This window comes from Ursus maritimus, unplaced genomic scaffold (assembly GCF_017311325.1).
Source record: "Ursus maritimus isolate PB19 unplaced genomic scaffold, ASM1731132v1 scaffold_17, whole genome shotgun sequence".
Taxonomy (NCBI): Eukaryota; Metazoa; Chordata; class Mammalia; order Carnivora; family Ursidae; genus Ursus; species Ursus maritimus.
In genome coordinates, this window is record NW_024424119.1 from 59176085 (window position 1) to 59200454 (window position 24370).

Sequence of the window (24370 nt, forward strand, 5' to 3'; positions counted from 1 at the left end):
AGCAGTCGGAGAGGCGCCGTGGAAGGCCTCGTGCTAACACAGGAAGGCTCTGCACACTCTAAATGCCTGAATTCTGAACTTCATCGTATCAAGCCCCACTTGAAACATGTATCACAGCCCTTCAGCCAAAGCAGTTTCTCAAACCCGACAGCTCACAGGTGCATTTAGATGGCTATACACAGCAGCCCGCCTGGGTGACCCAGAGCCCCCTGTGGGGCATCCGCGCTCAGGTCTCCCAGGGCAGGCACCGCCCGCGGGCCCACAGGAGTGGCGCCGAGCCAGCGGGGACACCAAGTGAGGTCGCAGAGGCAACCACTGACCGCAACTCACCTGTTTTCTCTTCTGTCGAAATTAAGGACGAGCAACTGACTTATCTTATGATTAACGTCCCGGAATGACAACGGAAAACACTCATTATAGAACTGCGCTTTCAGGTTTAGTAACTTCAAAAAATCACTGGCTTTTATAGAAACGTCTTCCGATAGAGCATGAGTCTGTGAAGTAGCGGGAGCTCCCCCAGAAGGGTTGCAGAGAAGCCGGTGCGGCTCTCACGCAGGGGCTGCGCACAGTGTGCGGGTCATGAAATTAGCATGTCATGATACGTAGCTTTACTACGGTGAGGACCACGTATTTAAAGACACAATGGCATGTCCGAATCCGGTGAGCAGGGATGTCCGGGTGCGAGCGGGGCTGTGACCTGGAAGCACCTCAGGGTTCTCAAGACTCCTCCTCCTCATCTTTAATTTCAGAAATTCTGTCTATAGATTTAAGAATTTCAGCAACAAGATTCAACGTTTCAGCTCCAGAAACCAGCTGCCTAAAATGGAAACGTGGATGTTACGACTGTCCGACAGCCCCAACAGATGGCAGAAAGCAGTCCCCGAGTGGAAAGCAGAATCTGGTGGCCGCCGCTCTTCCCCAGGGGGGCCCCGGCCCCATGGCAGGCAGACCGGGCGCTCACGGGGAGCGACAGCAGCGGCCATTTCCGGGGGGTCTCCTACAAACTCGTTTGCTTCTTACAATGGGAGAAAAACTCTGTTCTTCCCTTCTGTTCTGAACTGAGGTGTTCAGCAGGTGAGGGAGCCGGGACTCTAATCTGTCTGAGGTCAGTGCTCTGGTAAAAATGGTGATTACCACGCAGACGGTTCGAGAGCCTGCTGGTCTGGCACGCGACGCGCGGCCTCGGGGTTAACAGCACCATCAAGTGCACTTCTGCTCCTGGAGCCCCGTCAGCTGCGCACGGTGCCGTCACGGTTCAATACCGAGCTAAGGAACCCCCCGCCCACGGGGCGCCTGGGTGGCACAGCGGTTGGGCGTCTGCCTTCGGCTCAGGGCGTGATCCCGGCATTGTGGGATCGAGCCCCACATCAGGCTCCTCTGCTGGGAGCCTGCCTTCTTCCTCTCCCACTCCCCCTGCTTGTGTTCCCTCTCTCGCTGGCTGTCTCTATCTCTGTCGAATAAATAAAAAAAAAAAAAAAAAAAAAAAAAGGAACCCCCCGCCTCGGGCCCGCTGGCCATCTCTGCCTCCCCCATCGTGTGCCCAGGTGCCCCCGGCCCCCCGCACTCACTTTATGGAGGCATGGGCGTTGTTCATGACGACACGGAGGTTCTGCAAGGCCACGTCGGTGTTCTGCTTCACCACCGTCAGGCTGGCGCCCTGGCCGGACCGCAGGGCTTCGTTCTCACGCCTGAAGTTAGAGACCTGCGCCTGCAGGTGGGCAAGAGCAGTAAAGCACTTAGGCGGCTGCCACAGGAGAGCATCTGAAAGGCAGTGCGACGCCAACTGAAGCCATTGGCCCAGGCAGTAAGACGGGGGCTGGCGCCCCGCGTGGGTGTCTCCCGAGGGGACTCTTGAGGGACCCGGGCCTCCCCCGTCCTTCAGAGCGCCCCCAGCTCTCGTCCACAGAAATGGGAAGTTCGTGCCAGGGTTCGTGCCGTCCCAGACGATACAGTACGTGCCCACCACCCTCCCGCTGAGCAGAGAAAAACAGGGCCAGGAGGACTGGGTGGGGGGAAAGCTGGCGTTGCCCGACCAGGGGAGCCACCGCTGCTGGGGAGGCTCCTGGCCTTTGGGCCCGCGCTGTCCAATCACCTGGAGCAAGCTCATCTCCTGCTTCAGCTTCAGGACGTGATTTTCTGCTTTCACAGCCCGTTTCTGTCACCAAACAACAAAAAAAGACATTAGTACTATGTAACGCGGTAAGACACAGATACGGAATGAGGATGCTCTCTGCCCCCGCCCAGGGGCCTCCGGCTGCGAGGGACCCCTCCTGCGCCGTGCTTCTGCGGGCTGACAGCGGAGGAGAGGGCCACACCTGGAGCATCACAATGCCCCCCCCCAACCGTACCGTCATCAGCTCCAGGTTCTGCTCCACCTGCTGGACCACTGACTCCAGATCGTGGTAGTCACTTTCCTCCTTGATCATTTTGGCCTCGAGCTTCCGCTCCAGTGTCCTCACCCTTGGGACAGAGAAGACCAAGTGGCTGATGACTCACGCATCTCGTTCCCAGAAAGCCTCTGCGAGGCAATTAAGTGGGGGTGGGGCAGGCGAACACCGCGAGGGGCACAGCCTTGGCGACGCCGCTCGGAGGGGTCAGTGGCAGAACGCTCCGCAGCCTGCTCGTGATGGACCGCTCCACTGCTGGTCGCAGGGGGCGGGTGTGGCCCGGTGTCTGAAATACACTTCCACTCAGAACACGAGGACCGTGTGCGGTGCGACGGCCCACACCCGATGCGAGCCATGCCTGCCTCCACCCCCATCGCTCCGTGATTGACGGGAGACGGACTTGAGCGCTAGCGGGCACCGCGAAGCGCGGCGCTGACTCAAAGCTTACGTACATTTCTGTTTGAGTCTCAGAGAAGCTCTGAACCTCACTCAGCTTTCTTCTCAGCTTAGAATTTTCATCTTTCAGCTGCAGAGGAAGAAAACCCTTATTAAAAACTCTGTGTCTCACTCAAAAGGATTCTGCACCTCTGTAAATTGGTTCTGGAACTTCTTGATAAACGGATATTTGAAAGAGTCAACCTACTGTTCACTTACAGAGAAGAACCGTGAGTGGAGGGGTTGCCCTTTAAAGGCCTATGGTCACGGACACCAATTTTACTCCTCTCATTCAAGTGATAATCATCTCTAAAAAAATTTCTTCTACTCAGAACACAGCGAGACATCCCTGAGTTGACGCCTGAAGTGGACCCTTTCCTGAGGGGTGGCCCTTGGAGAATCTCCACGGCTCCTGCCTGAGACGGGCCGCACCCCACCGCCCTGCACACTGCTCTTCCGGCGGCACGTCATGCGCGGAATCCGTCAACTTGGGGGTCGCTGCACAGGGGCTCTAGCAGACGGCCGCACCATAGGCCGTCTTGTCCTTGGAGCCAAGACCCCAGGCCACCAAGAGGCTCCAGGTCGTCTGCGAGTAAGCTGCTCAGACACGAGGCTCCGTGGCAAAGCCCCCTCACTTACTGCTTCATAGCTTATCTGCAGTGTCCGGAGATGCCTGTCTCCCAGAGACTCTCCGTGGGCCGCGAAGTCTGCGTTGGGGCTCCCCGCCGGAGAGGCATGAGAGTCAGAGTCGCTCAATGTCCACGGGGGCAGGGTCTCGGGCCCCACCAGCTCCGTTGGGGTGGAGAAGAAGGAGACGTATGTGCTGCAGGGTGACGTGCTCGCAGCAACCCCCGAGGAGCGAGTCTGCTCCACAGTGGATGGCAGGTAGGTCCCGTTCCACCCATCGTCCTCATCTTCATCTTCGTCCTCGTCTAGAAGATCGCCAGCCCCCGTAGGGTCTTCGAAAAATGGCTGCTGATATTCCAGGCCATACCCTACGGTCTGGGAGGTTGGGGAGTTGCGGCCGAGTCCCAGTGAGTGTCTCGTGGCTTCCTAAAGAAAACAGCCGGAGGCACAGCTCAGACCCAGAAACCGCTGGAGGCCTCTCTTCTGAGGTGCTCAGCAGTGGAACAAAAGGCCCCATCCTGTCTCCTGGGAAAGAGGAGAGCCAGGAAAGATCCCAGCAGCTTCTCCACCCGACTTTCCCAACACCGTTAGCTGCAGGATCCCTTTGCCCCACCGCTCCTACAGCGTCTCCCACGTCGGAAGAAAGATGGCCTCTGGACGTTTCTCTGTGTGCAGTCATCGCAGACGGCGCCTTGGACCTACCTTTGAGTAGATCCTGTTGTTGGCTGTATCCTCTCCCGACAGGCTGAGGTTCTTGGTTTTCAGAAACTCTTTAAAGGAGAACGGATTGGTCTCTGCAAGATCTTCGAGTTTGTCGTCTAGAACAGTATGACACAACACAATCGGAAAGTCTCACAAAGTCATTGAAAAGAAATTTCCCTATTAATTTCTTTTTCTAGAACACAACTTCATCTAAAATCAGGACCACCACCCTCCTCAACCCACCAGAACTCAATAACACCAGGAAATGAAAAACCTAGCCAATAAAACAGATCTACTTCCACGTTCTGAATTCTCCTTCCCAGGAGCGCCTGGCTGGCTCAATCAGTAGAACGGGTGACTCTTCACCTTGGGGTCGTGAGTTCGAGCCCCAGATCGGGGGTAGACTATATGGATGAACTCTCCCTCCCACTCCCAAACCCCTGGTTCCTGCACCTTGCTGCCCACGGAGACCACCTGGGGATCGGTGGGAGGACAACGCACCGCCACCCCCACACAGACTTGGTTGGCCTGTGACATAACCTTCAATGGGGGCCGCCCAAGAGTTCCAGCAGTGCAGCCAGGCTGGGGATCACTGCTCCACCTCTATGCCCGTCCCTGCTCACCCATCCATCCTTCCCTCTCTTTCCCTAACCAGCAACGGCTATCTGAGCCCAGGCGCCAACTTTGTGTAAAGCTGACTCCTGTTTTTCTAGCCTGTGCTGCCTCTTCAGATCCCTTTAGAGTGCCTTCCCACGTCTCTCTCGTCCTGCATGTCAGGCTCTCCTGTCCTTGTACCCTCTGTCTTTCTACCCTGGGGTCAGTACTGAATCTGTGGGACTCCACCCCCACTTGGCACACTAATCATATGCTGTCAAACTGACAACCCGCCACAGGGCATGTGGTTGGCACTTCGTGATGGGTAGAGGGAAAAAGAGAGGACTGCCCAACTACCCTACCTCCAAAATGTGTCTCTTGGGCTCCTGGCGGACCTTGCTTAGTACATTTCCCCTTTCCGTAACCAAAATCTGCAAAGAGATGTCATCACTTTACCATGATCACAGAGGCATCTGTGACAACTTTTTGTCAACACAGGGTCTCTATTGCAGTAATTCTCACAGGCTAGGGAACTTTTCAAACACAAGTCCCAGGCTCCTGCCCATGGAGACGGTATGGCTTCCATGGGCCCTGACATGTGTGATTCAGAAAAAGCTCCCAGTAAGCTTTGAGGACCAGTGTGGCTGCGCATGCCCTCCTGTCTTGTGATACCTTCTGAATACCCTCACGGTTGCCACTCTCCTCTGAAACCCTGATGAGACCCCACCTAAAGGCTCGCCCCACACCCTGGACGGCCTGCAGCCCAACTGCTCCGAGGAGAGTGAGGATGAAGTAAAGTCGGCCACTGCGCAGTCCTCCTTTGCCCCGCCCCTCGAGAAGGAGGTGGTTATGGTGCTCCCGCTGGGCATACCTCTCTTTTGGCACTTACCATCCTACACTGGAAGTGTCTGTGCTGGGGAGGGGGCTCCCCAACACCAGACTGCGAACTCCTAGCTGGCGGGGCCGCTCTGCACCTGTGTGTTCCCAGGGGCCGGCACACAGCGGCACTCGGCGCCCGTCGCTGGGACAGGGAGCGAGTTAAGGCTACAGCGAGGTCCCTACAGGCAGTGCCGGCCGGGGGCTCCCTGAGGCTTGTCTCTCACCTGTGTCTCCCACGGAAGCTAGCACCGGGCTGGGCACATAGCACATAAACGTCGGCCGAATGCCGAAGAAGTGGGAGTCCAGGTCCCTGCCATGGGGGCGCTCACAGTCTAGCTGGGGGAGACAAGACCGGCGCTCATAGAACGCTGGAGCTGCAAGAACAACGAGAGCGATTGGCCGCGCGGTCCGCGGCCCGCCTCACCTGCAGCCCGGCCCGGCGGGGCGGGGGCGGCCCCGGGGCCCGGCCGCTCACCGTCCGGAATGACGAGGCTCCGGGCTCGCGACAACGGGGGGAAGCCCGGGCGGCGCGCGTAGCCCGCCATCGCCGCAGGCCCGGCGGCGCCGGCCCTCCCTAGCCCGGCAGCGGCGGCTCCATGGCCCCGGCTCCGCCCCGGCCGCGGCCCGAGTCGCCCGCCCCCGTCGCCCGCCGCCCGGCCGCAGCTCCCAGCTTCTCGCCGCGGCTTCCGCTCCCGGCACCGGAAGCGCGCGCCCGAAAGCCGCGGGCCGGCGCCGTAGGGGCGGGGCGCCGGGGGCGGGGTCGGAAGTGACGACAGAAGCAGGGGGCGGAGACCCAAGATGGCGGCTATGGTGTTGGCGACGGCGCGGCTACTGCTGCGCGGCTCGGGCTCGTGGCGCCGCTCGCGGCTGAGGTGAGCCGGGTGCGCGCCGGGGGTCGGCCGGGGGCCGGGGCGGCGGGCGTCCGTTCGGACGCTCAGCCTTTGGCTTCCCCACGCGCAGACGCGGCGCCGCTGGTTCAGGCTTGGGCTTCGGGACCCCGGCCTTGTCTCCGAGGCGCTGAGGGCGCTTCTCTGCCGGGGGCCCCGAATCCGAGTCCCGAGTCCCATCCGCCTGCCCTCTCCCGGGCCGCTGGGCCCTCTCCCGCCCTGTCCTCCCGGGCCGATGGGGCCCGTGGGAGGCCACGTGTCTTCTCCGCCCCGGCCCGGTCCTGCCGCGGGCCCCCTTGTGAGGCCGAGCCCTTGGGGCCTCCGTGCCTCGGGCCGTCGGCGCTTTCTCCGCCCCCCACTCGCTCTTCCGCGGTCTTGGCCGCGGGCACGTCCACTCGGGCCACAGTTGGGGGCGGCCCCTCCCTGTACGCCGGCGCCGGGCCAGGCGGAGTTGCTGGCCCCCGGCGGCGGTCGTAGGCGGGAGCGCGGGCAGAGAAGGAGCGGTGGTGTAAACGCTTCCAACTTAAGTAAGTAGGGTCCGGCGATAACGTAGCAGGAGAGTCTGGCTTCAGGTGGAATGCGGAGGGGTCGCCTCTCTGACCAGGTGGCATTTATAAGCCAAGAGATGAGGAAGGAGAGAAGGGGCAGCCGCTGGGGAAAGTTCAGGTAAGAGGAGGCCAGGCCAGAACAGGAAGGACAGACGCTTTGGTGGTAAGGACCCAAGTGTGTTCAAGGATCGGACCAGCAGGCCACTGTGACTGTGAATGCGCGGGTGGTGGAGAGCGCTCTAGGACAGGAGTTGGAGAGAGAGCTGGAGTCCAGACCGTGCAGGGCCTTCTGGGCCCGTTCAGGGGTTTGGCTTCTGTTTAGACTCCAGTGGGGCTGTGTGTGAGAGATCTAACCCGCACAGTTCCCGTCAGACTGAGGTGCTGTCACTCACTGTTTTACGAGAGCTGGTAGTTAATGCCCAAGGAGCTGACCAGCTTGCCGCAGGCGAGCCAGGGTTTGTACCCAGCACTGGTGTTCCTGAACACTCCTGTGTGTTGTCTCGAGGTGTATAGAAACAAATGGACGGAAAGGGGCACATCGAGTTTTAACGGACAAGACGTGATGCCTGTGCCCAGAGGGTCACCACAGGCCCCGTGGTCTTGGGTCTGTTGTAACTGGGTGACATCTCTGTTCAGGTCCGGAGCACCGGCACAGAGACAGTTCAGCAGCGGCGGTGCCTATCCCAACATCCCGCTCTCGTCCCCCTTACCTGGGGTGCCTGAGCCTGTTTTTGCTACAGTCAACGGACAGGAAAAGTTTGAAACCAAAGTCACCACGCTGGATAATGGGCTTCGTGTGGCCTCCCAAAACAAATTTGGACAATTTTGTACGGTAGGAAGTAAGTACTGTGGGTGGTGTCTTGGATCATCCCGTCTGTTTCCGTGCCCACGTGCTTCAGTTGACTTGTGCTTAGTGCGCCGTCTGTGAGTTGTGTTCTGAGTGGAAAAGTCCAGCGTAGACCTGAAAACTGAGTACACAAAGCATGAACCGCCACATAGGCGGTGGGCTTGAAAACCCTTCCTACCTTCCTAGAAGTCTAACTCTTTTCCACCACAGATACGAAGCGTACAACCCCATCAGCGTCAGCGTGGGTGTGCAGCCCACGTGGTGCACACACCGTCACCCTCCCGTAATTAGGTCGGCCTGTCTGATCACGTTAGCTTTAAAGGTTTCTCTTGATTAAACCCCCCTTTGAGCGTTTGGTTTAACCTGTCAATTTTCTTTTTATTGCCAGTTCTTATTAATTCAGGATCAAGATATGAAGCCAAATATCTTAGTGGAATTGCTCACTTTTTGGAAAAATTGGCATTTTCGGTCAGTGTCCTATTTGTAATCTTTGAGACTATATTCGAGAAGAATCTATCAAGTTTTACTTTTTTTAGAATGGTTATTTTAATAAGTAACTAAGCTAAGATAATCTTATTAGAAGATCTTTAAGTTAAAAGATAATTTGATTCACGTTTTCAAAGCAAACATTTTTTTCTCAGAGAATGTATTTTAGAGGTTGTTTTGGATTGTCTATTTAGGGTTACTTATTTGTTTTTGCTAGTCAACAGATCGATTTGACAGCAAAGATGAAATTCTACTTACGTTGGAAAAGCACGGGGGTATTTGTGACTGCCAGACGTCAAGGTACGCCCGCTTACTTTGCATCCAAGTGGAACTTCAGTTCTTATTCTTGGTCAGAGTCCCCCTGAAACCTGCCCGAGAGGCTGTGGAGGTTAGCGGTGAGAAGTGAGCCTGGGCTGGGCCGGGTTGGGTGGAGGATTTGGTGGGGGAAGCATGCAGGCGGCAACACTTAGAGCAGAGAACACACTGGAGGGCCAGGCAGTCCCCAGAGATGGCCAGCCGGGCGTTAGGGACACAGCAGGCCCCATCCTGTCCCCAGTATGCTCCTGGATCTGGCAGAGGGCTGCACCACAGGTAATGGACACAAGAGCCTGAAACTGAGACTGGTGGGAGCATGGGGACAGGCAGCTAACCAGGTCTGGAGTCAGGAAAGGATCGATAGCAACCTCGACATTGGACTGGTCTTGAGGGAGTTTGCCAGACGGATTGAGGGGAGGCGGTGGCCCAGAACGGCACAGGGAGACCTCAGCCAGGAAGAGGCAGTGGTCTTTTTGGGGACAGAGAGAGGTCCAGTATGTAGCCAGCACACAGATGGAGGGGCGCTGTGGATAGGGCGGGTGGTGTGTGTCTGCTACATGTGGCTCTGTCCCCAGCTGCATAAGGCCGTGCATACCGCGTGTTGACCGGTCAGTCCGGCCAGCAGATGCTCAGGAAACACGTGATACAAGGGCCCCCATGGCAGGGGGCCTGTGCTTGTGGAAATGTCTCAGAATGGCTCTTGTCCATCTTGACTGGGCAGCCGCCGTCACTCCAGCGCGTGCTGGAAGTTGCGCTGTAAGAGGGGACATAGCGAGTGTGCGCTGGTCCTCAGTGCAGGGGGGCAGCGGCCCCTGTTGGCGTGCACCTGTGGTGACCTCTGTGCCTCGTGTCTTTGCTTCTTTCTAGGGACACCACCATGTACGCCGTGTCTGCTGATTCTAAAGGCCTGGACACAGTGGTTGGGCTGCTGGCCGACGTGGTCCTGCACCCCAGGCTCACAGGTGTGCCCTGGGCTGCGTGGGGGGCTGGGGGCTGGGCTGTGGGGAGGCACGTGGAAGCACTGCCCTGAGAAAGAGCACCGTATGCAGCCCTTGGGCTCAGCTACTAGTGAGTTGGCACGATTTCTTTGGAAATAACGCTGATGGTCGGAAAAGTCCTGCATGCTTCATGTTTTGACGTAACACTGTGCCTTTTGACGTTTTTAGTTAGATTGGGTCTTTTTTTCTTTTTTTTTAAGTATTTATTTTTTCTTTTAAGTACTTTCTCTACCCAACATGGGGCTCAAACTCGCAACCCCGAGATCAAGAGTCGCATGCTCCCCTGGGTCTTTCACTTCTGAAAGGCATTTCAGACAGTCTTTAAACACTGGGCTGGTATGCCACCAGAAGTTTCCATGTCGGGGCGCCTGGGTAGCGCAGTCGTTAAAGCGTCTGCCTTCGGCTCAGGGCGTGATCCCGGCGTACCGGGATCGAGTCCCACATCGGGCTCCTCTGCTATGAGCCTGCTTCTTCCTCTCCCACTCCCCCTGCTGTGTTCCCTCTCTCACTGGCTGTCTCTCTGTCACATAAATAAATAAAATCTTTAAAAAAAAAAAAAAAAAAAAAAAGAAGTTTCCATGTCCTTGTGTCCATCCCCTTCCTTGGCCTGGTGGTGAGGACTTTGGATTCTATGCCTGCACTGGGCCAGAGCAGGCCATGCTGACCGTTATTGCCGCCCTGGCTGCACTCTGGTCATGTCAGCCTGGCCTTGTAGTCCTCCCAGTACTTACTCCAGGGAGCTGATGGAGTGGCAGCCATGATGCTGGACAGTGCCTCTTCTGTAAGCACCTTCCCATCCCACGTGGCTATCTTCACAGCAGCCCTTTGGGGCAGATGGGCTTGAGTGCCCCTCCTGGGAAGGAAGCCAGGGCTCGGGGCAGGTCCAGGTGGCTGCCTTACGGCTGAGCCAGACGAGAGGCCCAATGCCTGTAGGCCCTGCCCGTGTGGGACTAACCCCCTCGCTGACACAAGTGCCCCCAGGTCTACCCCAGATGAAGGCTGAGGAGACTGCTAACATCTGCCAACCGATGACCCTTGGCCCAGGCTGATGGCGTAGGCCCAGTGCCATCTCCCTCCTGGCTGGTGCAGTCTGAGCCTCGTCTGGGTTCTTTGCAGATGAAGAAATTGAGATGACACGAATGGCTGTCCAGTTTGAGCTGGAGGACCTTAACATGCGGCCTGACCCAGAACCGCTTCTCACGGAGATGATTCACGAGGTACTGGAAAACTTGCAAGCGCCAGTGCAGGTGGGAGGGCCCGTCTGCCTTCCTGAGGCCATTTATGGGTTATAGGCGTGGACAGGAGATTCTTAATTCCCAAACCTGCAATTCACGCAAGTTTTTCACGTTCTCATTCTTACGGTAATAAGATCTCTATCCGTTTCCAGAATGAGCTTTTAAATTTACACATGGGGTTTTTTGAGTCTTCATTCTGGAGAGATAGAGTTTACTGCTTTTATAATCACACGGAACTGGTCCTGCCAGACTAGCAAAGCTAAGCAGCCCTGCGCTTTTCCTGCCACAGCTGGGGTCATGGCGGGCCCGGCCCGAGGGAAGAACCCTGGCCGTGGTCTGTCACTTGTGTTTCTCCCTTCTTTTGTTAGGCCGCTTATCGGGAAAACACAGTTGGCCTCCACCGTCTCTGCCCCACAGAAAACATAGCAAAGATCGATCGAGAAGCACTTCATTCCTACCTGAGAAACTACTACACCCCTGACCGCATGGTGCTGGCTGGGGTCGGGGTGGAGCACGAGCACCTGGTGGAGTGTGCCAGGAAATACCTCCTGGGAACCCGACCGGCCTGGGGGTGTGAGAAGGCTGTGGACGTCGACAGATCAGTAGCACAGTACACTGGGGGGGTTGTCAAGGTAAAGCTGAGCCAGCATATACTTTCTTTAGTTTCTATTTTTGGTATGTGCTCAGCTTTATCCCGCAGGTGTTAGAATTAGCTGTGCATCCGTGGCTTTACGGTAACACACATTCTGGTGCCAGAGCAGGACGTGTTCCCTGCTTAGAGCTAAGAGCTTGTTAAGAATGAGTTTAGGGGCCCCTGAGTGGCTCAGTCAGTGAAGCGTCAGCCTTTGGCTCGGGTCATGGTCCCATCGTCTGGGATCGAGTCCTGCATCGGACCCCCTACTTGGCGGGGGTCTGCTTCCCTCTCCCTCCGTGCTCTCTCCCTCCCCCCCCCCGCCCCACGTAAAGGAATAAAGTCTTTAAAAAGGGAGAAGAATGAGTTTAGTTTGCCTGGAAGGCTACAGGGTCATTCTTGCCTCTAGAGGGAGTTTACTAATGTTCGTGTATGATTTCTGTAGAACCGTGGTGGGGTCTTTTGCTTTTTTTTTTTTTTTTTCAAAGTAGGCTCCACACCCAGCGTGGAGCCCAGTGTGGGGCTTGAACTCAAAACCCTGAGATGAAAAGTTGCACAGTCAACTGACTAAGCCACCCGAGCTCCCTTGTAGAACTGTCTTTAGGCTAATCTGACCTGAGAGGTTTTTGAGGCCTGCTTGTTTTCTTTGTGGGTACACTGTTCACCCTTTTTGCTTATAGCTGGAAAGAGACATGTCCAATGTCAGCCTGGGCCCTGCGCCGTTCCCCGAGCTCACGCACATCATGATAGGACTAGAGAGCTGTTCCTTCTTGGTAAGTCCCAGGCGGATCCCACCACGTCCTGGAGCTGGGCGTCCCCTCGCACCTGAGCCCTGCGCCCGTGTCCCTGCAGGAGGACGATTTCATCCCCTTCGCCGTACTGAACATGATGATGGGAGGTGGCGGCTCCTTCTCAGCTGGCGGACCTGGCAAAGGCATGTTTACCAGGCTCTACCTCAACGTGCTGAACAGGTAGGTTGGATCCCTTTCGCCTGGCTGTCCCCAGGGTCACAAGGCCCAGCTGAAGGTGCTTTTGGACTGTGACACTGCCTTCCAGGTGTCCCTTTGTCCCTGCTCTCTACAGGCACCACTGGATGTACAATGCAACCTCGTACCACCACAGCTATGAGGACACGGGCCTCCTGTGCGTGCACGCCAGCGCCGACCCCAGACAGGTGAGGGCCAGCCCTGAAGCTGGCGGCCTCTGCTGCCTGTGCAGCTCACGTCGCAGGGTACGGAGCTGGTCTCTCGGAGCAGGGGCGTCATTGTCTGAATTGGAAGAGAGGCTGTCGGGTCCACATCACGCTCTTTATCTGCATCCTCTTCCTTAAAGGTTCGAGAAATGGTGGAAATCCTCACAAAGGAATTTATTTTAATGGCTGGAACTGTGGACGTGGTAAGTATGGCACAGAGCCGTCTCCAAACGCCCCCCCTGTGTTGGCAGGTTAGAGAACATGGTGTGGGGGTGGCTGGCAGTGGGCCTGTCCTCTGTGCTCCCAGCACCACCACCATCCCAGCCAGAACGGTGCCACCCCCGGGGTGACCCAGGCCTACAGCTGAGTTCCTCCCCTGCTCCCTGGTCTCAGCACTGAGAACAGTCGCTGCCCCGCCAGCACTGGGGCTGCTCGCGCCTGCCTGGCCCCGGCGCTCCTTCGGCTTTTCCGGAAGGAATAGTGCAGGGTGGTCTCGTGTGTCCTTTTCAGAGACCCTGCAGAACCATGTGGATTAAAGCCACGTCACGCAGGATGAGCGGGCCACTTAGGGTGGTTCTCAGGCTCTCCCCTAACTTCCGTTTTATGTTTTGTTTTGCTTTTTTTGGTTTTGTTTTGTGTTGTCTTTAAAGATTTTATTTATTTATTTGACAGAGATAGAGACAGCCAGCGAGAGAGGGAACACAAGCAGGGGGAGTGGAAGAGGAAGAAGCAGGCTCATAGCGGAGGAGCCTGATGTGGGCCGGGATCACGCCCTGAGCCGAAGGCAGACGCTTAACCGCTGTGCCACCCAGGCGCCCCAAGATTTTATTTTTAAAGTAATCTTTGCAGCGTGGGGCTGGGGCTGGAACTCACGAGCCCGAGACTGAGAGCCACGTGCTCTGTGGACTGAGCCTGCCGGGTACAGAAGGCCCAGGAGGAGAGCCCCCACCCGTGTGTGGGCCGGGTGCCTCCAGGGGTTGGCGCACGGCCTTCACCTGCAGATCTTTCCTGCTCAGTCTGCTTTTTGCAATAATCTCATGTTCCCTTTTTTAGTCAGAAGAAGAAGGGTGGGTTTTTTTTTTCTTTGTTTTTGGGTTTTTTTTTAAGATTTTATTTATTTATTTGACAGAGAGAGAGAGACAGCCAGTGAGAGAGGGAACACAAGCAGGGGGAGTGGGAGAGGAAGAAGCAGGCTCCCAGCGGAGGAGCCTGGTATAGGGCTCAATCCCAGGACTCTGGGATCACACCCTGAGCCGAAGGCAGACGCTTAACGACTGAGCCACCCAGGCATCCCAGAAAAAGAAGGGTTGTTTTTAAAAAAAAAAACAAAACTATTTTAAAAAAATAATTTTAAGGAAACGTATTTAAAAGTCTGTGTCGGGTCTGTTAGTGACCTCCTAGGAAGTACTTCCCGTTAACGTGAAGCTAATTCGTGGTTAAGTTTTAAGTATTTGCACGGAGTTGGAAAAATAGAAAGGACTTGTCTAAAATGAGGAGTCCTCTTGCGTAGACAACGACACAGGATCTCTGCAGCGGGTCCGACTTCCAGCGCCTGCGTGCTGCTCCCGCCCGGCTGCTCCCGTCTCTCAGCCCAGCCGCGTTTCCGTGCCCTCCGGTTTCAGGCTGGGCTTTGTGAGCACAACTTGCTGGAGTCCCAGCGTTGTCAGTTTCCCACTTGGGCAGAGAGGCTCGAGGCCCAGACTTCATAGATCGAGCCGGTCCCTTCAGTGTCCCGGAGGTGCGGGGAGCACGATTGCCTGGGCCCTGGGCCTGGGGTCTGTGTGGAGCCCCGACTCTTGGATTTGTCTTCCTTGTGACGCGGACGTGACCGGGCGACGGTGTGTGAGCTGCTGTGAACTGAACCGTGTGATTCGGTGGTTGAATCCCAGGTGGAGCTGGAGCGGGCCAAGACGCAGCTGACGTCCATGCTTATGATGAACCTGGAGTCCAGGCCTGTGATCTTTGAGGACGTAGGGAGGCAAGTGCTGGCGACCCGTTCCAGAAAGCTGCCCCACGAGCTGTGCGCGCTCATCCGTGAGTACCCTGCTGGGGGGCCCAGATCGGGCTCCCTCCTCTCCCTCCCAGGAGACTGCCACGGCCCTGTTTACCCATGGCTCATGCACCTGCGAGCCCTTGTCCTGGACCAGCCCTGCCTCGTGACCCTGAGTACCATGCCCTATGACCCCAGCTTCTTGCCCCTTATAAAGGGGCCTTTTACAACTGCTCCGGGTTTCTAAGCAGACTCAGTGAGATAATGGATGGAAACGCTCCACACAGGGCTCATGTGGTGGTGCCCTCTGCGACTTGCACCCAGGTTTCCATGGCCTCCTGTGAGTGACCTGGGAAGTCCTTGAATTTCCTCTATGTGTCCTGCTTTGGGGGACGAGTCTATCCACGCTTCATCAGCTCCTCAGAGGGTCCGTGACCCCATAAGGGTTATGACAGTGGTTCTCTGGTGATGTTTGTTACTCGTGGCCGCCCCACTATGCGCTGTGTCCATGGGTGCACCCTTAACTCCCGCCTCAGGGAGCCCCTCAGACCATGGAGCACGGCATACCCGATCTCCCTAAGGCCTCGTCTTCTGCAGTAAAATCAGGCTACTGGTTGGTGTGTTCCCACGGTGCGCTTTTCGTGCCCATGCAAGCTGTGGTCCCAGGTCCTTCCTGCTGCGTGTGTGGCTGCCTCCTTGTGAAGCCCCCGGGAGGGGGTGTTTCTTCCTTCCCTGCATTCTCTCCACGGGGGTAGCCCTGCGGACAGGGAGCTGTTCCGTAGTGGGTGTGTCAGCCTCTGGGCGGGCACACATCTCTGCTTCGGAAATCCTTTTAAACCATCGGTACTTCCCCGTTTACCAAGAAAATCTTCTGTTACTTCACCCTGACTCAGTATAGTCTCCACACAGCTGAATTTGGACCCTCTGGAGTCCGCAGCCCTGCCTCGGACCCCCGGGGCTGTTTAGTGACCGCAGCCACGCGTGGAAACCGAGTCTGCAGGCGGTGGGCGTTCCGCTGAGGTGTTTTTGTCCCCTGTGCCAGGCAGCGTGAAGCCAGAAGACATCCGGAGAGTTGCTTCTCAGATGCTTCGCAGGAAGCCTGCAGTGGCCGCTCTGGGCGATCTGAGCGGCCTGCCGGCCTACGAGCACATCCAGGCAGCGCTGTCCAGCAGAGACGGGCGCCTGCCCAGGACCTACCGGCTCTTCCGCTAGAGGCTGCCCGAGGCCTGCCCAGCTGCGGGCTGTGGGCGCAGCGTGTGTTCACACGTGTTTCTTCGGGTGTGAGTTTAGTACAAAGATTCATAAAAGGTGCAAACCATGGGACTCTTCTCTTAAACTTGAACAAATTTAATGTCGTCGAGCACAGTTCGGTTTCTGGTTCTTCGCTCGCTGTTGAATAGGCCACTCGATGGAATAAGGGTTTGCCTTCACCGTGGCTAGAAACTGGTGGAGCGCAAGAAGGTTCAAGGCAGACCATAGGGAAGCGGCTGAGCGTTCGTTCTGTCCTGCGCTCCCGGAGATCAGCAGTCCCGAGTCGGTCAGCCCCAGACTCTCTCCCCACAGAGGCCACTAGGCCAGTCGGCCTCCCCTCGTCTGCTTCGTGGAGCGCTTTTGTCAGCACGGTGTTTTCCTTCACCCTCAGTGAGGACAGGGTGTCTCAGTCAGCAGCGTCCCTAAAATAAGGCTGGAAGCAGGCAAGCGACATGTTTCCCTGAGGGTTGTCCAGTGGGACCCAATCTTGTGAGGCCTCTCGTCCTTTCGTTGTAAGATGTGTTCCAATGGCAGGCGTGTCTGAGCGCACCGGACGGGAGGTGGGGTTTCTTAGACTGCGTGGCCTGTGGGGAGAGCAAAGCCGGCAGCGTGCTGGGAGGTGAAGGAGTGCTTGATTCAGCAGGTGCGCGAGGCCGTGTCAGGAGCGCCGCAGGGCCCGGTGACTTTAGTGACCTTGGGTAGCTTTGTGGTTCTCAAACGTGAGTGCATGTAGAGTCCCCGGGAGTCCGTGGGCCACCTCTCGTGGCCGCGGGGCCGCTGCTGTCCCAGCACTGGGCGGCTGTCCCAGGAGAGAGCCTGCGGCCCAGTCCCCACCGCGCAGGCAGGAGGGCAGGGCTGTTGGAGGAGATCCACATGCGTTACTTCAGTTACTTAATCCACTCATTTTGCTGCAGCCCATTCTATTTCGATGCCTTTCCAGCGCAGGCGCCGGTGACTGCGTTTGCAGGGAGATGTCAGGCTCTCTGTGCCCGCGGGGGTGGGGCCCGAGGGAAACAAGACTGTCGGAGGGGCAGGTGGAGAGCCGGTGGGCAACAGTGTGGACTGTCGTTCTGTGGTTACACTGGGGGAAGGCAGCACCCAAGGGAGGTAGAGGGCGGAAGCTTGGCCGCACTGCTGGCTGCTGTAGGGTGGGGGTGGGGTGGGAAAGCTCGGAAAGACACGAGGCCCGGGTGGATGCTGGGGCTGGCGAAGCTCCTGCACAGCTGGAGGTAAGCCTCTGACCACAGACTGCTGCTGCCCGGACCCCGTCACGGGCGGGCACCTCTGCTCCCCTCAGCACACGGCCCTGCCTCCCTGCTTCGCGGTTCTCGGGGCTGGCCGGCCATAGGCTCACCAGGTGCCCGAGGGAGGCCTGGCGGGGGCAGGCGCGTGGAGGCCATGAGAACCGGGTCGCGAACACCCTCGTGCTCGTGCCTCTCGATTCGTTGTGAAGCTGGTTTTCAGAGATGGGCCCACGCTGTCTGCATTCATCTGAAGTTTGCCCTAAGTGAAACTTGTTCATCTCAGATCTCCTGGCTGCTCTTAAGCGAGTGTCCTGACTTGGGACCTGTGACCTCTCGGGTGTGTCACGATCCCCAAAGACAAGAAGCCCTGTCTCAAGCCAGAGTCCTGCATGCCATGCCATCACTTTGTCCTGTCGGAGACGGTGCCTGTGAAGATGCCCCCTGTCCAGGCCCCTCACCACAAGTCTGTAGCAGACGTGACCGGTTCATGATTCAAAAACTCAACGACACATTTCTTTGAGCACAATTTTATACGGACAGACAATCAAGTTTCTGGAAGTCTGATGGGGCTGACCAGACCTTCTCATGGACACCCCCCCGCCCCCCGTGTCAGAGGCCGGGTGTGCCTTGCTTCGTGTTATGGACGTGGGTGCTGATAAAGTGGATACACTCGCCTTTGGAAGTGACTTCGTTTCCTCGTGGTTCACTCAGGTCTGGGGTGTCCCCTTCTCCCTTCAAAGCCCCTTTCCAGCCGGCCTCACGGTCGGTGTGGCAGCCGGACACACAGCAGACGGCACGGCAGCCACACTGTGCACAGGACCTCCTGCCACTGAATGCGGCGTCCTTGTGTTCTGAGAACATCAGATCGGCTGAGTGCACAGATGAGTTCTTTCTAAGACTCAATCTTTGGCCAGAAAGAGTTTAAGATTTAATATATGGATTTATTTAAAAATATAAATATGGAAAAATAAATAATTTAAAAGACTAGATTGAGTGCCCCTTGATTTTCCCACATTCAGAGACTGCAGGAGCCATCGTGGGCAATCACGGGCTCAGCCCTCGAAGAAAGAAGAGCTCTGCAATGTGGTGGGGACACCCTAAGCCTCCCCTGCTTTCTCGGGCCAGGAAATGCACTACTTACATGAATGCTATTTGAGGCTGGCAATACGTATGTATGCAAATGGTCTGAAATCACCAAAACCAAAAGAGGGGTCGGGCCAGCCCCCCAAGACCAAGGGGTGGCCCTGAAACAGCAGGCCCTGTCCCAGGGGGCAGTGGGACTGAGTTCCCTCCTTGGAAGTCTGTTGGCTCTGGCCTGACCAGTTGGGCCTGGGCTTGGCCCTTGTGTGAACGGTGGGATGGAGACCCTGAGCAGCAGCTCACCCGCTTCGGTCCCGGCCCCGTGTTCAGAGGGAGAAAGGCACCTCCCAGTTTGCACCCGAGGGGCTGCTGGGGGGTTGCAGGTCCACAACGCGAGGGCTGCCGACACCGGCTGTGGGGGAGCAGACAGGACCTGGGAGTGTGTGCCCCGCAGGCTGCTCCGGCCCCGCCCCACCCAGATGCCTGCCTCAAGGGACCATGCATGTGGCATGGCGGCGTGGGGCCTGACGGGACGTGCTGGGAAGGAGCGTGGCCGGTTTCGTTCTGGGCGGGGGCACCAGCACCTCGGTCCCGCCTGGCCGGTCTTCTGGCCTGCCCGTGGGGTTCTTGGTAAGAAAGCATGTCAGCCTCGAGTAGTGGTCTGTCGGAAGCCCAAAAAGGGGGAGAAGTCCCACACAGCAACCTCTTCTGTCTTTTTAGGGGCTTTCGGTCAAGTAACCCCCCGTGTAGGTGACAGAGGTCCTCGGGCAGACCTCAAGAAACGGTACAAATAGTACTCGAGTGCTGATTCTTCAGCGCCTGCTGTCTCTGAATTTCTTTGGAAATGCGTCTTTTAATTCCTATTAAGTACAGTTCTCGGTCGAACTTGCCGGCAGCTAGCGGGATGCTGTGGAAGAAAGGGCGTCAGCCGGGGGCCGGCTGTTGGCTCAGCCTCTGGGAGGCCATCTCTGACGCCAGGTCCCTGTGGGCCGCTGGGACCCGCCGCGCGCCAGTGTGGCCGCCGCCCGCCAGGAGAACTCCCTGCGGAGCCCAGGCCGGGCCCGGCTGCACCCGCATCGCCTGTGACAGCCACTTCAGATCAGGAATAGCCCCCCCCCGCCCCCCGGGGCTGTGAGAGCGGGACGAGCGAAGACATGCAGCGAGGGTACTGACTTGTCTCTCCCTGGCCTCACTTTCACCCGGAACAGGCCGTACACGGGGCGGTGGTCAGACGTCCTGATGCCGGGGCAGGAGGAGTACTTGACGGGACAGATATCGCCTTTGTGGCGGCTTCTGTACATGACCCGGTCCTGCGGAAAAGAGCCCGCAGACAAGGGCCCCGATGCACGGCTTCGCTGCAGGGCTTGGCCTGCGTGCCTGTCACCTCGGCCGTGCTCAGGCAGAGTCCCTGTGTCAAACCTGCCCACCGGAGCCCATTCCCGGAGCCCCTCCCCCAAGCCAGTGCCCTGACCGGCGTCTAGGCCCCACGTGCGGCGGGGGCGGCGGCCGCCGTGTGCCCCAGAGCCAGAGCAACCGTGCAGCCACAAGGGCTCAAACAAGTGACAGTGCGGGGCGCGTGCCTCGCTGTCCCGGGACCAGCAGACCGCCCTCGAAGGGCCTTTGTCGGAGGGCACCGCCCCCAACCCCAGCAGTCTCAGACAGGTGCCCGTGTCTGCCCGCACCCCACGGGCCCTGCCGCTGCTGGGCGCTGCCCGCATGCCCGCGCTCACCGTGTAGGAGGGCGTCCTCTGCTTGGAGGTGGTGTCGTAGGAGTCCTTCCCGACGTCAAACTTGTATGATGGCAGGAAGTGGATGTCCGGCTCCTGGAAACCCTTGAAGATGGACCCTGGAGTAGTCACAGCCCCACGTCAACCCTGCAGGCTGGCCCTTCTTGGGGGTGGGGAGACCACACCTCCTCCCCGGGACCTCACCTTTCCTCATCTCCTGGGTGAGCTGGTCATGCTGGAGCAGGGCGGACACCTTCTCTCCCAGGTCCTGTTTCAGGATGGCCTCCACGGCCACGCGCCCGCCACTCAGACGAAAGTTGAAGTCTCCAAACCAGAACACTCCATCGAACCGTGTGGTGACATCCGCTGGCCAAAACGGGAAGCGTGTGAGCCCGGCCCTCCCCGTGCTCGCCACGCCTTGGAGACAGGGACTGGTCTGGTCTGTGGCCTGCCAGAGCCACAGGCTAGGACTCCCCAGGGAAAGGGGTGCAGCCCCGGCCGCGGGGGGTGTGTTCCGCAGCCTCCTGGGTCAACAGTCGGGTTCACGGTTCTCTCGAACAGCGACAGACATCCGCGGACGGCATGGCACCCTCACGTTCACAGGAGCCCACGCTTCCCGTGCACGCCACCTCCACCAGGGCGCCGTCCCCACGGGGCAGCCAGGAGGCAGGAGGGCCTGTGGGGGGAGGGAGGCCGAGCTCCTCATGAAAGCACAGCCGCCAAACGGGCTGACAGTCACAGCTCGTGAGGAGCCCAAGGGCAGGCCTCAGAGTGGTTTTATTTCCGTTGGCTAGTGACTTTCTAGACTTTTCTGACCTTGATTCTCGAAAGCTCTCCAAGTCTACTTTCACTAAACTACCCGGAGAATGAGGCAGGAGCACGTGGACAGGGGCTCACCGGCGTCAGAGCGGTAGGGGCTGGTGTCGGGCACGCTCTTGGGCAGGGCCAGGCCCTGGACGGTTCTGCTGTAGTCCAGCAGCCTCTCGTTCACCTTCCCATCTCCGGCTGTGAGAACAGAGCATGGCAGGGGCCTCTCCAGCGGGAGCTTCTGGACACGGGACACCTGGGTGGTCACCGCCCCCCAGCAAGCTCTACCACCGGGCCTGCAGGAACCCGCCCCGCCGGGTATTCTCGGCGTGAGCCCATGCCCCCCTCCACCCCTGCCACCTCAGCACCCGGAAGGGAGCCCAGCAAGCACGACAGGATGACACCGTCACAGGGGGCGGGGTCTCTGCCTTCCAGACTCTCAGGGCGGAGCTGGGGGGAGCAGTGTCCCTCCCGCCCGGGACTTACAGGTGAAGTGGGACGTGATGAAGAGGAAGGAGGTGCCGAAGAAGGTGAAGCTGACGCCCAGGGCCCCCTTGGTCTTGATGTGAGATACAATGCGCGTGGTCACTGTGGAGCTCTCCACCTCTGCGGGATGGAGGGGCGGGGCTGATACGGCCGCCCCCGCTCGCCCCGCGGGCACCTGCCTGCACGGAGGCTGGTGGGGGTGCCCAGGGTGCCGGCACGGAGCAGAGCGCCCACCTACCCGAGCAGAACCAGATGAGGTCCCTGCGGATGAGCACGGACATGTAGAGCGCGCCGTGGGCCGCGGAATACAGTGTGACGTAATGGGGGCCCAGCGTCTCCTGCAGGCGCGTCTCCCACTCCCGCCTGTGGAGGGAAGCCAGGACAGCCTGGGAAGGGGGCCGGAGCCTCCCAGCCCCACCACCCCTCCCGCCGCAGCCCGGAGAGCCCTGCCATCCAGCCTCGTCCTGCCGGGAGAGCAGTGGACAGACAAGCAACACGAGGGCCCCTGGGCGGCCTTGTCCATCTCCAGTGCTGGTCCCAGGCCTGTGCTCTCCCGCTACCCTGGGGGCCTGGAGACTCCCGCGGCTGCCCGAGGGGCGGGATGCCCGTGCGCTCCCCTCAGCCTGCAAGCCCCAGCTGTGCTGCCGGGGCGCTGTGGACCCTGGACCCCGCTGAGGGGTCGGGCGTGAGCTGGGGCTCCCGCGGCCCTTCGGTGCCTTTCTTAGATCAGCTGTGCGTCACCAAGAAGTGAACTCATCTGTTCAAAGTTCTCCGAGCCGCCCAGCCCCGGCCTTGCCCCACACGGCAGCTTTGGCCCCGAAGGCCCACCTCAATGCTGTTCCCAAGGGTCTGGGGGGCTGACAGGCGGGGCAGACGTGGGGCAGGGGCGCGCCGTACCTGTCGGAGCAGCCCTCCTGGACCCCGACGACGTACAGGTCCTGCGCGTAGTCGGCCTCGGCGGGCAGCAGGAGCTCGTCCAGGTTGGGGGGCAGCTCCTACAGAGAACCGTGTGTAGCAAGGGGCTCCTGCAAGGCCGGCGGCCCTGTCCTCCGGCAGCATGGGGACCAGCACTGTCCCTGGGCCGCGTCCAGGGGAGCCTCAGGTCTGGCCAGGCCTCCCTCCGCCCCGCTGGTCACCGCCACGCCTGCATCCATGCCCCGCCCTGGCTACGCGGCCTGTGCCCGCAGACACACACGGGGTGGGGAGGTGGTGCTGCCCGGGCCGGGCGCTGTGGTCCGGAGGTGAGCGCTTCTGCACCCTGTGGCTGGATGTATGTGGTCTCCAAGCCCTCAGGGCTTTGGACGAGCGCACCGTCCCATGGACAGACATGGTGGCATCCCAGGGACGGCAGTGCCGCCAGCCTGGGCGCCTGCCTCGTCCTTCAGCCAGAGGGAGAATCACTCTGTCTCCTTACGGGGGCTGTGTCGGCAGGGCCCCTGGTTACTCAGTCAGACCTTGTGCTGGTGCCGGCCCTGCCTTGTTTCCTCCCAGCGCCTGTCCCCCAGTGCCAGCCTGGGGCACCACTGTGTGGAGGGAAGGGCCTTCTGTGATGCCACAGCCGTCATGCCCCTCGCCCCACCCAGGGGCGTGCTGGGATGGTCCACAGTGCAGGAAGTCCGCCCCTGGCCCCCAGAAATTAGAGCACCCCACATGTAGGGGATGGACACCGTCAACCCAAGGATGGTCCTTGCTGTGAGGAGGGAGTCACAGGGAGAGACGGCTGAGCTGGAGAGAAAGCCGCCAGCACAGCGTCCGAGGGATTCCCCCGAAGCAAAAGCCAGAGATCAGCGCGGAGACCCCTGGCCTGTGCGGTGCGGCTCTGGGCCGACTGGCGGTCAGGACACAGGCAGCCGTCACAGCAGAGCAGCTGGAGGCCTCCACTGTCACCTCCTCACAGAAGTTGCCGAATGAACACAACCCAGAGTGACCCCAAGGTGACAAGGACCAGACCAGGCCGCACATGCTCACCGAACGGTCACAGCCGGCGCAGCGGTGGGGTGTGCACAGGGGGAGGCTGTGCATGGGGCGGGAGCTCTAGGGGAATCTCTGTGCCCTTCAAACCTGCCTTGGGTCTAAAGCTACCCTAAAAACAAACACGCATGTGTAAGAACACCACATCTCCCCCACCAGGCAGCCGGAGGTGGGAGCGGCAGGTGCCTTCCGGGTGACCCAGCTGTCGGCGAGAGGCCAGGCAGACAGCGTGCGGCCCCGAGAGCCCGGCAGAGAACCCGAGCGGGCGCGAGCGGCTCACCTTCTGGCCCTGCATGTTCCAGGTGGCCACGAAGAGGGCCATGTTGCGGTCTGGGAAGTACCGGGCCAGCTCCTCCGCCCCCATCAGGGCCCCGCTCGCCAGGAGACTCCCCTCCAGGTAGCTCCTGTGGAGAGAAGGCAGAGGCAGGGAGGGGCCAGGCTCAGGGACGCCTTCAGGGCACACCTGTGGGCTCCGGCCCTGCAGTGCCTGGAAGCCCAGGTTTCCCGAGAGCCCGCGGGTCGGCAGGGGGCACAGTGCGATGGTCCACTGCCCTTTTGGAACACCCGCCGTGTTCACAATTCTACAAACACTAGCACCTGTTCAACTTTTCGGTCACCTCCTGAGATGAAGGACTTGAAGGTGACATCTGGGCTCTTCCCCCCCGAGGCCCTTAGGGCTCGGCCCTGCCCAGCAGCGGCCCTGTGCCAGGGGCTCGCCTCCACCTCAGTGTGGCCTCGGGGGCCCTGAAAGCTACAGGGGGCACGTCCACCCTCACAACAACCACCGGTCACAGCCCATTTCAAGAGTCTCACAGCGCGCGTGCATGCGGTCACGGCCCTGGCCCCCGCCCCCACCGGCCCTGTGGGGAGCTGCTGACGGCAGCCACGCAGAGCCGCCCCGCAGGGCGAGCCTGTGCGGTAACGGCTTCATCTGGGGACTGTGGGGTCTGAGTGCACTGTAATTTTCACGTATCGTGAAACTGTAGCGCCGTCTTGTTTCTCAACCATGAAAAAACCATTCTCGGCCAACGGACACACAAAAAGAGGTCCT

At 59.2% G+C, this 24370-nt stretch overlaps 3 protein-coding genes across 9 annotated transcripts in view; 1 reads left to right on the plus strand and 2 right to left on the minus strand.

The window, feature by feature from the left end:
• Positions 1–423: 423 nt before the first annotated feature.
• ENTR1 (endosome associated trafficking regulator 1) lies at positions 424–6202 on the minus strand. 5 transcript variants are annotated; one of them, XM_040632197.1, is made up of 10 exons: positions 6100–6202; positions 5849–5998; positions 5108–5176; positions 4152–4267; positions 3462–3875; positions 2840–2913; positions 2349–2460; positions 2093–2155; positions 1569–1708; positions 424–817 (listed from the first exon to the last, which is right to left on the minus strand). In XM_040632197.1, exons 1-10 carry the CDS (start codon positions 6167–6169, stop codon positions 718–720), a joined length of 1308 nt encoding a protein of 435 aa, XP_040488131.1. In that variant the 5' UTR covers positions 6170–6202; the 3' UTR covers positions 424–717. The 5 variants fall into 5 exon arrangements, with proteins under 5 accessions (XP_040488131.1, XP_040488132.1, XP_040488134.1 ...); XM_040632198.1 differs by lacking the exon at positions 5108–5176 and having other exon boundaries at positions 6100–6201; XM_040632200.1 differs by lacking the exon at positions 5849–5998 and having other exon boundaries at positions 6100–6184.
• A 184-nt stretch (positions 6203–6386) lies between these two features.
• PMPCA (peptidase, mitochondrial processing subunit alpha) lies at positions 6387–16073 on the plus strand. 3 transcript variants are annotated; one of them, XM_040632207.1, is made up of 13 exons: positions 6387–6496; positions 7696–7898; positions 8295–8374; positions 8610–8692; positions 9575–9669; positions 10822–10922; positions 11309–11572; positions 12252–12344; positions 12424–12542; positions 12655–12745; positions 12904–12966; positions 14653–14797; positions 15796–16073. In XM_040632207.1, exons 1-13 carry the CDS (start codon positions 6423–6425, stop codon positions 15963–15965), a joined length of 1581 nt encoding a protein of 526 aa, XP_040488141.1. In that variant the 5' UTR covers positions 6387–6422; the 3' UTR covers positions 15966–16073. The 3 variants fall into 3 exon arrangements, with proteins under 3 accessions (XP_040488141.1, XP_040488142.1, XP_040488143.1); XM_040632208.1 differs by lacking the exon at positions 11309–11572; XM_040632209.1 differs by lacking the exons at positions 6387–6496; positions 7696–7898; positions 9575–9669 and having other exon boundaries at positions 8319–8374.
• A 1695-nt stretch (positions 16074–17768) lies between these two features.
• The window catches only part of INPP5E (inositol polyphosphate-5-phosphatase E), a 12276-nt gene continuing 5674 nt past the window's right edge, over positions 17769–24370 (minus strand). The window contains exons 3-11 of the mRNA XM_040632206.1: positions 23600–23723; positions 22246–22343; positions 21587–21711; positions 21349–21468; positions 20953–21060; positions 20260–20421; positions 20059–20174; positions 19502–19638; positions 17769–19235 (exon numbers count right to left, since the gene is read on the minus strand). Coding sequence (XP_040488140.1) covers positions 19103–19235; positions 19502–19638; positions 20059–20174; positions 20260–20421; positions 20953–21060; positions 21349–21468; positions 21587–21711; positions 22246–22343; positions 23600–23723 — 1123 coding nt within the window. The 3' untranslated portion in view covers positions 17769–19102. The remainder of the gene's footprint in view (positions 19236–19501; positions 19639–20058; positions 20175–20259; positions 20422–20952; positions 21061–21348; positions 21469–21586; positions 21712–22245; positions 22344–23599; positions 23724–24370) is intronic.

Bases quoted from the DNA above. Each gene is read 5' to 3' on its own strand.
- PMPCA (XM_040632207.1), top strand. From the start codon at position 6,423: ATGGCGGCTATGGTGTTGGCGACGGCGCGGCTACTGCTGCGCGGCTCG. The intron at 9,670-10,821 runs GTGTGCCCTGGG...GGTTCTTTGCAG, and splicing joins CCTGCACCCCAGGCTCACAG to ATGAAGAAATTGAGATGACA. The intron at 12,746-12,903 runs GTGAGGGCCAGC...TCTTCCTTAAAG, and splicing joins CCAGCGCCGACCCCAGACAG to GTTCGAGAAATGGTGGAAAT.
- ENTR1 (XM_040632197.1), bottom strand. From the start codon at position 6,169: ATGGCGGGCTACGCGCGCCGCCCGGGCTTCCCCCCGTTGTCGCGAGCC. The intron at 2,461-2,839 runs GTACGTAAGCTT...CTCTGTCCCAAG, and splicing joins TCTGAGACTCAAACAGAAAT to GGTGAGGACACTGGAGCGGA. The intron at 2,156-2,348 runs GTACGGTTGGGG...GTTTGGTGACAG, and splicing joins AGAACCTGGAGCTGATGACG to AAACGGGCTGTGAAAGCAGA.